The 12682-nt window shown below is 35.6% G+C and overlaps 1 protein-coding gene across 29 annotated transcripts in view; it reads right to left on the bottom strand.

Moving 5' to 3' along the window:
• The window catches only part of DLG1 (discs large MAGUK scaffold protein 1), a 150669-nt gene that overhangs the window by 39718 nt on the left and 98269 nt on the right, over positions 1–12682 (bottom strand). For 15 of the 29 annotated variants that reach the window (XM_035334893.1, XM_035334886.1, XM_035334883.1 and 12 more), the window contains 5 exons: positions 12364–12500; positions 10612–10756; positions 3889–4015; positions 1637–1793; positions 368–470 (listed from right to left, as the gene is read on the bottom strand). In XM_035334893.1, the coding sequence (XP_035190784.1) occupies positions 368–470; positions 1637–1793; positions 3889–4015; positions 10612–10756; positions 12364–12500 (669 nt within the window). Of the gene's footprint in view, positions 1–367; positions 471–1636; positions 1794–3888; positions 4016–10611; positions 10757–12363; positions 12504–12682 lie in introns of all 29 variants that reach the window. The other 14 variants (XM_035334884.1, XM_035334894.1, XM_035334890.1 and 11 more) reach the window with 1 other exon arrangement.

A 12682-nucleotide genomic window follows, 5' to 3' on the forward strand; every position in this document is an offset into this window, starting at 1 on the left:
TCCTAATCAATACAGAGAAGGAACTAGACAGTAATGAAATATAAGCAATAACATGGTATTTCTATTAAGTTCTGGATTTATTAGCTTAACCTTCATGTTCTGACAGAACTAACAGTTGTTGAGAAATTAAAATTCTGAACATAACCTGAACAAGTAACATACCAAGCTGTGGTACCAACACTTGCACATATTCCACTGTGGCTGCTTGCAATTATGCTAACAGGTATGTGTCAACATCTATTACATTATTTGTTTCTTTTAGGCTTAAAGCAGGGCGTTAGGCATGGATGGGATGGAAAGACACTTTAAATTATCTGAGTTTTAAATTACAGAAATGAAACTTGAACGTGTATGGCAACTGTCTTACCTTCTGGACGGTACTGAGCTACAATAGTTACTGCTTGGCCTGCATTCTTCAAGGCTGCTGCTGCTTGTTCATGGGTTGCTGCCTTCAAGTCTACTCCATTTACCTACAAATAATACAAAAAATCCTCTTCATCAAAATAATTTTTTTGTGTTTATCATTATCATTACAGAATATAGACTAATGAAAATTAACTGGATACAAATTAGTTTCCATGCCTTGTGAGATTTCCCCATTTCCAACACTATGAGCTAGTTAATACAAACAAGGATTACCTGTCTTTACTGAAAACCAAAGACAATGAAACCTCTGTCACAAATACCCATCTACTAAGAAATACTTAAATAATTACAGTATAGCACTTCATGAATTCATATTCCCTAGGTTAATTCTCTTGATTAAGACATTTTTCTTTCTTATTAAGGATATGCATTAAATGCTGCTTTCTGTGGTGGTTTACCTCACCTTTCTACAAGAGGACTTGAGGGACCTTGTTAGCCAAAGCGTGCCTACAGACCACTGTGTTTAACATTTAGTGATTGACCTAACCCTCCGTGAAATAGTCTAGTTGTTTTCAATACTGCAGTTATAAAAATAGTGTCAGAAAAGAAATGTGTGAAGAAGAAATGTCTCCAACAGCATTTTTCACTGTTGTTACAAACTAAAATAAAGATGTGCTTTATTAGTAGTAGTATTAATGTCAGAGACATTTTTTCTTCTTAAATAGCTACCAAATCACAATGTAATAGTCCTACGAAAATGTTGTTCGTAACTTAAGTCATTTCAAGAAGAAACACACAATCTTCAGTACTAATATAGAAAAAGCCCTTAGACAACTGCGAGATGGGTCTATGTAAGACTAACAGGATGTTTAGCAGTTAATCCAGGAAGTGAAGCACCAATTTTCAGACACTGCTGCCAAGCATGCCCATCTCATTAGAAGGCTTATTTCTGATGCCTACATTATTTCCATTTAGACACATAAACCTCAGCTATCAAACTAAGATAACAATGTCTTACAATTTTTCACTGTGAAAAAAAAAATCTCTCCAGGACAGGAAGGTATCATTTTCATCAGATGAGAAACTGAGGCAGACTAAAATCCTCAAAGATACTTGGGAAACATATTGGCAATTGTTCCATTGTCTCAAATTTAGTTCAGTTACCTAATGATATTCTTTGCATTTAAATCATATTATCTGTCATTAGTATCAAAAGAAGGGAAACTAATTTAAGCAACAGCAACAAAAAAAAAGAAGCAGTGATTCCTACAGATATGATACGATCGCCTTTCCTAAGCTCTCCACTCAGGTCTGCTGGCCCTCCTGCAAGGATGAAAGAGATGAAGATTCCTTCTCCATCTTCTCCCCCAACAATGTTGAAACCAAGACCCGTTGATCCTCGATGCAGGATGACCTTTCTAGGCTCCCTGAATGAAAGAAAGGAATGTCAAATCTTGGTTAAAAGTCATGAATAAAAGTAAAACAAACAATTAAAAAAGCTAAGTCTTCTGTAAGATGTATTGAAAATTCAGATATCAAGAATTACACTTTTAAGGTTACAGTGTTCTTCCCCAAAATGCTTAGATTTTCAAATAGCTTCTAATATTCCCATATTTTAAATTTTGCTTGTAGATGCAACAAAAAACTCTCCCTCTTGTTAGGTTAACTGAACTTGCCATTAGTATGTACTCCAAATTCCTATTATGCTACAAGCCTGTTCAGCACTACATGTATTTAAGACTTTCCATATTATTCAAGAACCTCAATATAGCTGACAGACTTATTCCATCTAATGGTAATAAGAAATAACAAAATAGTATTTTCCGTCTCTGAAACTTAAAGAACAAATTCAAATGGAAATGCTAATAATGAAAAATACGTCCTTGCTGCTCTGATATCACTCTAGTTGGTCAAGCAATAAACATAGCAAAGGCAAGTTCAAGAATTATACACAAACTCTTTCCAAAAAAAATCTGAATTTATGTCATTCTTAAATACATTTGTAATTTATTTGCAGCAACTGCAACTTAGAAAGTTAAATGCAAACCAAGCTGTTCCATTCCTGGCTTCCTGGTTCAGATGAGGAACCAAAAGAAGAAATGTTGATCAAGTTAAAAGGACGGATTCATTAGATATGGCCAGTCAAGTTCTAGTGCAGAAACCCTCCCTCCAAAAATCTGCTATTTTACTTAATAGGAGAAAAGCACAGATGATTTCAGAAACAGAAAACTTCTAATAATAAAACAGAGCAACTGTGCACTGCATTTAAAAAATCACTAGAGAGCACTAAAGAACAATTAATGGACATTAAGTATTGGAAGACATTAATTATTAATTTATAGGATAAACTAAGATGCTGCATTTTTCCAAAACAAACGAAAAGATCATACATTCTGATCTTTATAATTGCTCCACTTCTGCACTAGCTTTTAGATTAATTTAGCATCAAATTCCTAAATTTCAGTGCCCCCATCAGCTATTAGATTCATCTTTTCCAAGTGCTAATTTATCACAAATATATGACATAACACCTAGGTGTTCTGGATCATTATACCACATTATTAAACATGCTGCAGTTAGAGAACAAATACATGGTGTATTATTCAAAATGTCTAAGACTTTTAGTGATGGAAGGAGCAGAAGAAACTAAGGTAACTTCAAGTAAAACACCTAAAGCCTTCTTCTTTGAATAGCCCTCACATTTCAAAAGAAGTATAAAAACCTCACTTTACAGTAATTTTAACAAAAAGCTATACATGCATAAGATCAGCAATGCTGTCAGCAAGACAGAATTACTTTGGCTTAGATGCCCACCTAACCGTAAGTTAAAAATAACTATAAAGACATATCTGAGGCTCTCCAACCTTCCAATAACCTAAAATTAATTCTCCAACTTCTTATGCAGCTTATGTTTCAATCTGGGCAGACCTTGCTTCAGCAACTGAGTTGAATTATCTGTATCAGATGGTAGTGTGAAACAGAATTCAGCAACAACATACTGGAAATGCAGTATAACATCCCCATACTTGCAGAACAGAAAGGTAACAAAATTAGAGGAGCTTCATTTTATCAGTGCTGATGAACAAAAGACTACTGTAACCTTCTACCGAATCAGTGAAGGAAGGAATAGTTATTAATGGGAAAGGATGAAAACTTCTCTAGCCATCCTGGATTTACTAATCCATATTAACAAACCCTTGTCTATGGAGAAAAGAAAAAAAAAGATTGCTGGCTGTAAAAGAATAAATCTCTCGCCTCCTAGTACTACCATCCTAAAATGTTCAGTCAACTTATGAAGCATTTTGGCAGGGCATTCTGATTTTAATACTATTCCAAGATACCATGTTTATCTTTTAATATATATCTATATATACATATAATTTGCTCCTTACACCAGTATTTACAAATGCTAGAAACTAAAGATATGCATTTATTTTTTGAAATACCTTCAAAAGTATTTTGCCCATCAACATATCTCATGAGCTTCCCTGGTTAACTGATCTAGCTTTAGTTAATCATTACCTGGTAATCTCATCATCTCCAAGCATTCCCTTGGGAATTGGTGAATAACGGCCCGGTGATGCTGGGGGAAGGGACTGCCCCAAGTAGGCAGATGGAGTGATATGGTTGTCCACTGGTTGAGAATAAGCTTCAAAGAATGAAAAAATAAAAATAAGTGTTAAGACAATAATGGAAAAGAGCACCTGAATGAACTGAAGTATTCTATGGAGTGATGTCTTCTGAAAAACAACAAAAAAAATAAGACTTAGTGTTACACTTTTTCGAAATTGTCAAGGTGCCTATCTCTTTCTTTTAATACTTTGTTGCAGAGTATCCTAGTATCTCTAGAATACTCTAGGCCATTCTGATGATCAGGTATTAACAGGGACGGGTGTTACATCTCTTATACACTGAACACAATCATCTTTAAATAAAAGCATAGATGCATGTAGAAATGCTAGTATATGCTAAGCCAACAGCACACACTAAGAAACAAAGGTGGGATTATTCTACCTCCTATCCTTCAAGGTAAGAGGCATCAATTTACTGAAAAGGATAAACAATTTTTTTTGGGAAAAAAAAAGTAATTGTACTGCAGGGATCAGCTGCCTTAATCACAGATGCACTGATTAAAAACAGAAAGGAGCAACTTAAGAATTTAATCTAAGTTCTTGTGTAACAGGCTTGAAGTCCTGTGAAGTCCTGTGTATGATGTGCATATGTTTTAGCTGAACGACAATGCACATACTAGAAAAAATTAGCACAACCATCTCAATTGACGGAAAATACACAGCAATGCTGGGAAAGTTGTCCCACTAAGTAATTTAAAGGGTACATTATATTTCCAAGTTAGGAAACTTGGAAATACAATCAATTTTTAGTGTTCATTCAATAGGCATAATCATACCACTGTCTCCTATTACAAAGCACATTTTACAACTAAAAACCTTTTTGCTGGTGTGAGTGCTTCAAACTTTGAGGTTTGAACACAGGGGTTGGGGACACTTCATAGATTGATAATTATCAGGTTGCCATACTCTCTTCACTCTTACTGGCTTGCTTTGTCTGATGTGGTGCCTGACCTTTGAGGATTTCCACCAAAACCACAGGTTCAACTAAACAGACATGAGACAGATTGCTCTGAAGAAATGACCTGTATTTTCTCCCTTTTCTTTTTTCTTCATAAGACAATGGCAGGACATTTGGGTCATATGCAAACTTCATTAGGAGTATTTTTATAAGAAAGATTTGCTACATAGACAGCTTTCAAACCACTCAGTCCATTTTGGATTGATTCTGTGTTAGTCTAGCTTCTAAGCAAAACTGTGCCCAGTGAGTTCCACCTACAGCGAACCACATCACCACGTACTGACACCCCGATCAACAGTCCGCTTCCGAAGTCCTCAGCTAGACAGGGAACCACCTTACCGACCTTAATGCTCGGCATATAGAACAACAGCTATCACATCAGATTGTTTCATGTTTCTTGTTCTTTTAAAAGCTCTGTCACAGGAGAGTTTTCTAGAACGAGTTTCAAAAAGCCCTAAAATCCACTATAACAGCTTATGAAGTTTATCAGCTAGTGCTTTTAAAGTAATTAAGTGTGCTTTTCAGACACACCAACCCTCAGTGGGCTACATGCTCTAGACTTGGTCTGGGCAGAATTTTTAGATATCACAGGTTTCAGCAAAATGCAGAATCTGAGTGCAAAAGGTCTGTCCCTTTCCACCCAGCAGCCAAACAGAGCTTCCTCAAGTCAGCTTCATGGGGTCTACAGCAGAGAGAGAATGTTGTTTTTGCTAAAACTGTACAATCAAATGCATTCACTGTTGAGAACTCCCAAATAATTCGGAGTTATTCAACATGAACGATGCCTAAAAGCTATCTTCCCATTTTACAAAATTAATTTACATTTGCTTTTAACAAATAAGAGGCAGCTAAAACGATGAATTATGAAAAATTACATTTTTCATAACAAATCTTCTGTTCCTTGACTGCCAGTGCTTTTCATTTGTTTTTAAAGTTCTTAGAGCTTTTAACTGCACCACATTCAGAAACATACAGACCACCTAATACCACCATATATTTTCAAAATCTTGTACTCTTTTACCATGTGACTAGAACTCAGCCACCAGGCCATATAACAGTTTATTATTTCAGACCTGCAGGCTATTCCACATCAGCACTGGCTACGTCCTTTAACAAAGTCCTACATACACTACATGCTTGGAAAAGTCAGGTCCTTTTAAAAAGTGCTGTGGAAGCCAACCTAACAAGGCACAAAAGGCTCTCTGTGAGTTCCTGGAACAACAAAAAAGCACCTGTAACTTTGCACAAACTGTTTTAGCTCGGTATTATACCTGAAGAACATTAACAAATATTATTACAGAGATAAAAAGGAAGCCATCACTTTCTGAATTCCAAATCAGGCCTAAAATTCTATCTACTAGCAAATATTATTACTGAATTAGCTGATAATGGAATTGGGTTTTGGATGCACAGAAAACTACATACACTAAATTAACTTGTTTTTGACAGGAAAAGTCACAGACTCTGAAGGAGAAATTCCATTTCCAAATCAACCCCCCCAACACTTGACATTACAGTGCTCTGCACAGAAAGAAAATGGAAAATTTTCCTATTATCTGCAAACTGAAGACACAAATCACAAGTACGATCTCTAAAATGGGAAATAAAATTAAAACTTCATTGTAATTTACTGTTATTACATATTCTCCTCTTCCCGTACGTATGCCATTTAAGCAAGGGTAAGGCACTTATGCTTCCAGTGAGGAAATAGATTACTCCCTACCTTGCAATATTCTATTTCTCAGTTCATGATGGAAGTACTGTACCAATGTGTGCATACACACAAAGGACAAATAATTTAATATTTACTAGGAGTCAAAACTGCATCATCAACGTCTTCAAAGGAGGCCTATACAGTCATCTTTGTCTCAGACAAAGCATAGGCACTTGTCTAACTCTGATAACCTACAAATATGCACACTGAAGTTAAATTTGGTGGTTTTAAATAGCGAGTTCTAGACCTTCTTAGTAATATTTTGCATTTATACCAACATGTTACGTGACATTTCTTCTAGGATTCACTTAATCATCGACGTTTACACTCAGATTACCGAGGTAATTTACATTCCCTACGGAGCACAGCTTACTAACGAGGACTGTTAGTTATGATTACCAAACACACAAGGCAGATTAGATATCAGTGTCAGTAGCCAGATGGATGGCATCGGTCCACAGGTCTGGACCACCTAGAGTGCTGTTGTTCTTCTGCACATAGTGAACATCGGTTTTGTTGTTTCCTATACTGGAATTCCTAGACTGGAATCTTCCTGTCTCTGAGACTGGATGCTACATAGAGGAACAGTACGGAAATGGCAAAGTGCCCCAAAATAACAGTCTTTCATAACTGCCTTCTGCCTCAGTCAGAAAATGGATCTTACTGTAACCGTATAAGCTAGCAATCTACATTTCAAGGGTTAAAAGAGAAACAGGCATAGCAATCAGCTATTCCAGACTGTCATGTGCTGTGGTCAAGCTTTCATTGCCCATACATAGTACAGCACCATGAGCCATTTTTTCCACATTCCCTCCCTGCTAATGCTCTGGTCTCAAACAACCCCAGCACTTCTTTAACAAGATTTTCAACATTAGTGTCCTCCCCACAGGCAGCTGGAAGCCTTTCACTTACTGCAATAAACATCAAATGACTGAGGTCAATTTTCAGCCCCAGGTACACAAAGAAATATATGGGCAGGATCTGTACTCGTCCTGATAAACACAGCCACAAATCAGAATCTCAAAAACCTCTTAATCAAAAATCCCTGGATTTAGACACTAACCACACCAAAGATGCATCAAATTTCAAATGATTTGATTATCTATGTGGATGCTAACTAGCATTGTCTCATCTTTTTGACCATCAGACCATCTGACAAAACCAAGTTGTTGCATGGCAGGTACAGAAGTTCTAAAAGCAAACAAATTTTATGGAAAACCTAGATACTGACAATCGAGAACCTGGTCCTCGAGAAATTCTTCAGTACCCTTTTGTCTCCATTTTAAATACAAGGCTCCACCACGATCAGAGAAACTGAGACAGCCCTGTAAGTAAACTAGATCAGAGTTTAGACAGAAAGTTTTAAAGACAACCAGATCTTGAACGTGGTGTTTCATGGACTTTTGAATGAACTATCATGCTTAGAAAATTTAGTATCATGAGCAATCTACTGCATGTTCTGCAGACAGTACAGGTACCAAGCCAATAGGTACTGTGCATCATGCTTTTACATGTTTTTGATAGTGTTTGTTTAAACAAACAAACAAACAATGGGGAGTTCTGGGCATTAAGCAGTTTAGGCATATACAGTAGCGTTTCATGGCTTTACGTTATGATGCAGTTACCTTCAATGAACTGAGTCACCAGCTCATCCATCAGTTGAAAGAAATTTATTCTCTGCGTAAGAAGAGAGCCTACAGCATGCCCTTATGCATACTGCTAGAATAAATACTTATTTTAAAGTACTTATTGATATAGACAGTATGAATTTAAAAACAGAATTATCACCCCAAGGAGAATATTATTATATTCCAGTCAGAGAGGAAATATAACTTCTGCTTCTGCATGGACTGAGCATCTCAGCAGTGTGATCTCACCTACTTAAACTTGAAATGCAACAGAAATCAAACTGAAGATACGGCCAACTAACATCTGCCCATGACAAACCACATACTTATTTCCAGTTATTTAACGGTTTTTAAAAAAATCACACCACACCTGACTCAAGGTTACTCTAAGCCTTTAGAAAAGATATACAACTTTTAGCAGTAATCACAGACGAGCATAAAGTAGAGGCTATATAAAATGAAGGGAGAAAATCAGTTTTGTATCTCTGAATGGAGTCTTCAAGAATATCCCTTTAATAAGACAAAGACAAAAAAAACTAATTAGCTCCAAATTGCAATTCTATAGGCTTATGAATATATTTGAAGCTACTGCAGCTATCACCAACAAGGTGACATGAGGCTTAAGGTACTACAGTCCTTTGGTTGTGTTGTATTTTATTATTGTTTATTATGTACTGGTTTAGATTACATCAGTGGTTCAGTTCAAAAGTGATCCTTTTTCACTATCTGAACAAATCAGGGCTAAGTATGACATCAATTATTTGCAGCTGACAGTGAAAAAACAAACAAACACCCTAAAATGACTCATTGTTCCTTTCTCCCCCTCTACCAACTTACGGGAAGAAATCAGATTAAATAGACAGCTACGTATTTGAAATTTCTCTCTCTCCTTTAGAGTAAGGAAAAGGTTTCTCACTCCTACTGTGGAATGTCTGGTTATAGGAAAAAAAAATGTTCTAGACTGAATGAATCAGAAGTTGGAACAAAAGGTCAGTTTGGGTTAATAGAAAAAAGCTTATTTTCCAATATAACAGTAAAATGTATTCACAATATTCAATTTATTACTACCTATTCAAAAGTAAATCCTTGTGATATTTTAAGTGTTTAACTGTAGCACTAGAATTTGCATCAGCAAACTGCAGTATTTATCTGAGATGAGCTGCTGCTGCAGTGGCTGCCAGAGTCACTTCCACCTTCATTTAAAGGACTTAAAGAAAAATCCACTCAGTACCTGAACTGTGGAACTAACTAGCAGTTACTTACATAGAAGACTGCATGCACTTCAAGATTTGACACCTGATAACTGAAAAACAGCAGTGAAAACTATCAGCTTCTCAACCTAAGACATAGGAGCCTTTAGTCACATCACTGTTTGCCAGTGTAGAAACTGCAACCCTTAAGTCACAGGGTACAGCTACAAAGCTCCTTGAAAGAGACCAGCTTGATCAGGGTTTATTCAGACTTGGAAAGAAAGTTAGATCACTCTCATTCCTTTTTCTGAACACCAAATGTTAATACCATCTTGAAGAAACAATGAGCAAGTGTATTAAATTTTTCTTCACATTGTAGCTCAACTCTGAGCTTCCTGTATTCAGATATTTGGCTTAGAAAAAAACAAAATGAAAGCAACAACAACAACAAATAAATAAATAAAAATAAAAACCACACAACTCCCATAAATATTATCCTTGTATCACCAAGAAATTCCTGTAACTATTTTAATGCAGCATGCATTGTTTTTTCATCTGAATTACCAACACTTATGTGAAAACCAAAACATATGAAGTTAACATGGAATTTCACAATACATTCATGGAATACAATAACATGGAATTTTGCAGGTATTAAAGGTTTTAAAATTCCTCCCCCAGTCTAGTTTATTCAAAAACATGCATCTCATGAAAAATCAGTAGAACAGAAAAAATTGGTCAGAACATCACTAGCTTCCACCTGAAACAGTATTCTGGCTTTTGCTCAGTTCAGAACTACAGAGTGCATTCACATCCTCTTTATGAATTAGGCACCTGAGATCTCCTTGCACTCATCAGCAAATGATCAGAAATACCAAATCACTAGGACAAGGACACAGTAGTCATAAACAGTCAAAGGGTTAGCACTATTACCATCTTTTCAACATACCAGCTCTAGGCTGTTACTCTGCTTTGCATAGTTTTCCTCATTAATCAACTTTTCTTATATCAAATTTTTACAACAGTCAGAAACTAATTTAAAAGCTTGAAACTTAAAATACTAAAATGGTGTATATTAAAGCCTCGAGGAAAAAAATAGGTCATAAAGACAAGCAGAACTTACAGTTTGTGATGTCAGGAGGGGCATAACTATCATTCATGAACATGCTGGTGGGTTTTGCAACCTTCAGATAAACAAAGTCTGATGTGTTTTTTAAGGCAGTCACTGCTTCTTCATGAGTAACTTCTTCTAAACAAACACTGTTCACCTAAAAATAAAACATAAATTATCAATGCAAAAAAAATGCCAGGTTTCATAGGTCACTCAGAAATCTCTTGGAGCACTCTAGCATTAGTAGTCTTTATTATGATTCATGTGCCGCAGACATAATTGGTCAAGCTATTTAAAAGATGCTTTTTAGTGCTGTAAAATATTTAAAAAGTCTTTCCTCAAAAGATTATAATAAACTGTATTGACAGTAGCATTGGAAAAGCAGCAAATCCTTTTCAATCTTCTCTCGTATTTTGTGTTAAAAGTTAACAACAACAAAACCAACCCACTTTCCAGCAACCCAAATCAAAGCTATGCTGATATTGCTGCTTATCACAATGACCAATACTCTCTTGCTATGTTATGCTACCTCAATTATTTGCCTAAAACTACAGTTTCTCTTTTGATCAGACTGTCAATTTGCTTGCACAAAAGCAAACTTTTTGATTCTTGTTGTATTGTAGGCACAGAGATACAGTTGGCCATAATCACAGCACTGACACAGTATGTTATTGTAAGCATTAACTAGAAGAAAGATTTTTCTAATATGAAAAAAAACTATTTGATCTTGTGATGATGTACTTAAGTTTTGGATGTTGTAATGGGATAATACACTCTTGCCAAAGGTCAAAGGTAGAGGTCAAAACTGGAGAAGAAACAACCAAAAGTGACTGACATATTCCAAGTAACAAGAACTCATTTTAACTTCAGCGGCAATAGATTTTCTGACTACTGCTATTAACGTGAAACAGCAGCATTTTAGTTAAGAAATTAAGTCCTTTAACAATTAGTATCTAATACAACACCTTAGTAAGTTGAGTTATTCTCAACATATTCTGAAGAGGAAAATAAGTTCTACAAAGAATTCCAGGCTACATGGAAAACAAGGCTTGCACTGTAATGAATCTGAGAGACCAAAGACACTTTATGTTGTCTGATAAATTTAACTTCACATACTATGTAAAAATAACCGAACCTTTACATTTCTGTTATTTGTGGACGAAAAAAATTCTACTGCATATTTTAAATGTATTATTACCATCTGTTTCTTCTAAAGATCTCTTGTTGACTTACTTTTGCTTTTTTTTTTTTTTTTTTTTTTAAAAAAAAAAAAAAAAAGAATTCTTGCCACTCCTCACTCCTGAAGACTGAAAAGTTGTTTTGCAGTACAGTGGTAGTACACTGCAGTACAACCACAACACAGACAGAAAAGTCATATTCTGCAAAATACACAAGCTCATCTCCACATTAGTGACTAAAACAAACCCACTGAGTGCTGGTTTACATGCTAGTCACTCAGATTCAGACAAATAATAACAGCCATGAGAAACGAAACAGGTTGCTTAATACTGGTTCTGCATGATACATTGTGGTGAGGAACAGATTTGCTGAAAAAATGGTGTTGAACACTGCAGAATTCAATTTTTTTTTATCGTTGATTTGCTGGCAAGGTTGATTTATTATTATTATTATGATTTTATCTTTTAAAATATTTATTTCTGCAAAATAATACTTCACTGGCAGCTTAACCACAAAGTGAATCACGTCCTTACTGGGTTTAGAAGTGAACACTCATTAAAGAAAAACCCTGCCACTTTTACTTACAGCTAAAAGTTTGTCTCCAATCTGAAGTTTGCCATCTTTATGGGCTGCCCCTCCTTCAATGATTTTGGTTACGTAGATGCTGTTGTCTCCAGGTATATGCTGATTTCCTACACCACCAGCAATACTGAAACCAAGACCTGCTTGAAGATAAAGTTATTACTCAAGAAATCTTGTATCATTCATTAGATTCAAATTACTGTATAAATAATAATACTCTCTGCATCATTTATGTGTATATACATACATATAAATACATATAAAAATACTAGGCTGTGGCGGAAGCAATACTGGATGCCTTTCCAAGTGAACTCCATGATGT

The sequence above is a fragment of the Oxyura jamaicensis genome, chromosome 9 (genome assembly GCF_011077185.1).
Source record: "Oxyura jamaicensis isolate SHBP4307 breed ruddy duck chromosome 9, BPBGC_Ojam_1.0, whole genome shotgun sequence".
Classification (NCBI taxonomy): domain Eukaryota; kingdom Metazoa; phylum Chordata; class Aves; order Anseriformes; family Anatidae; genus Oxyura; species Oxyura jamaicensis.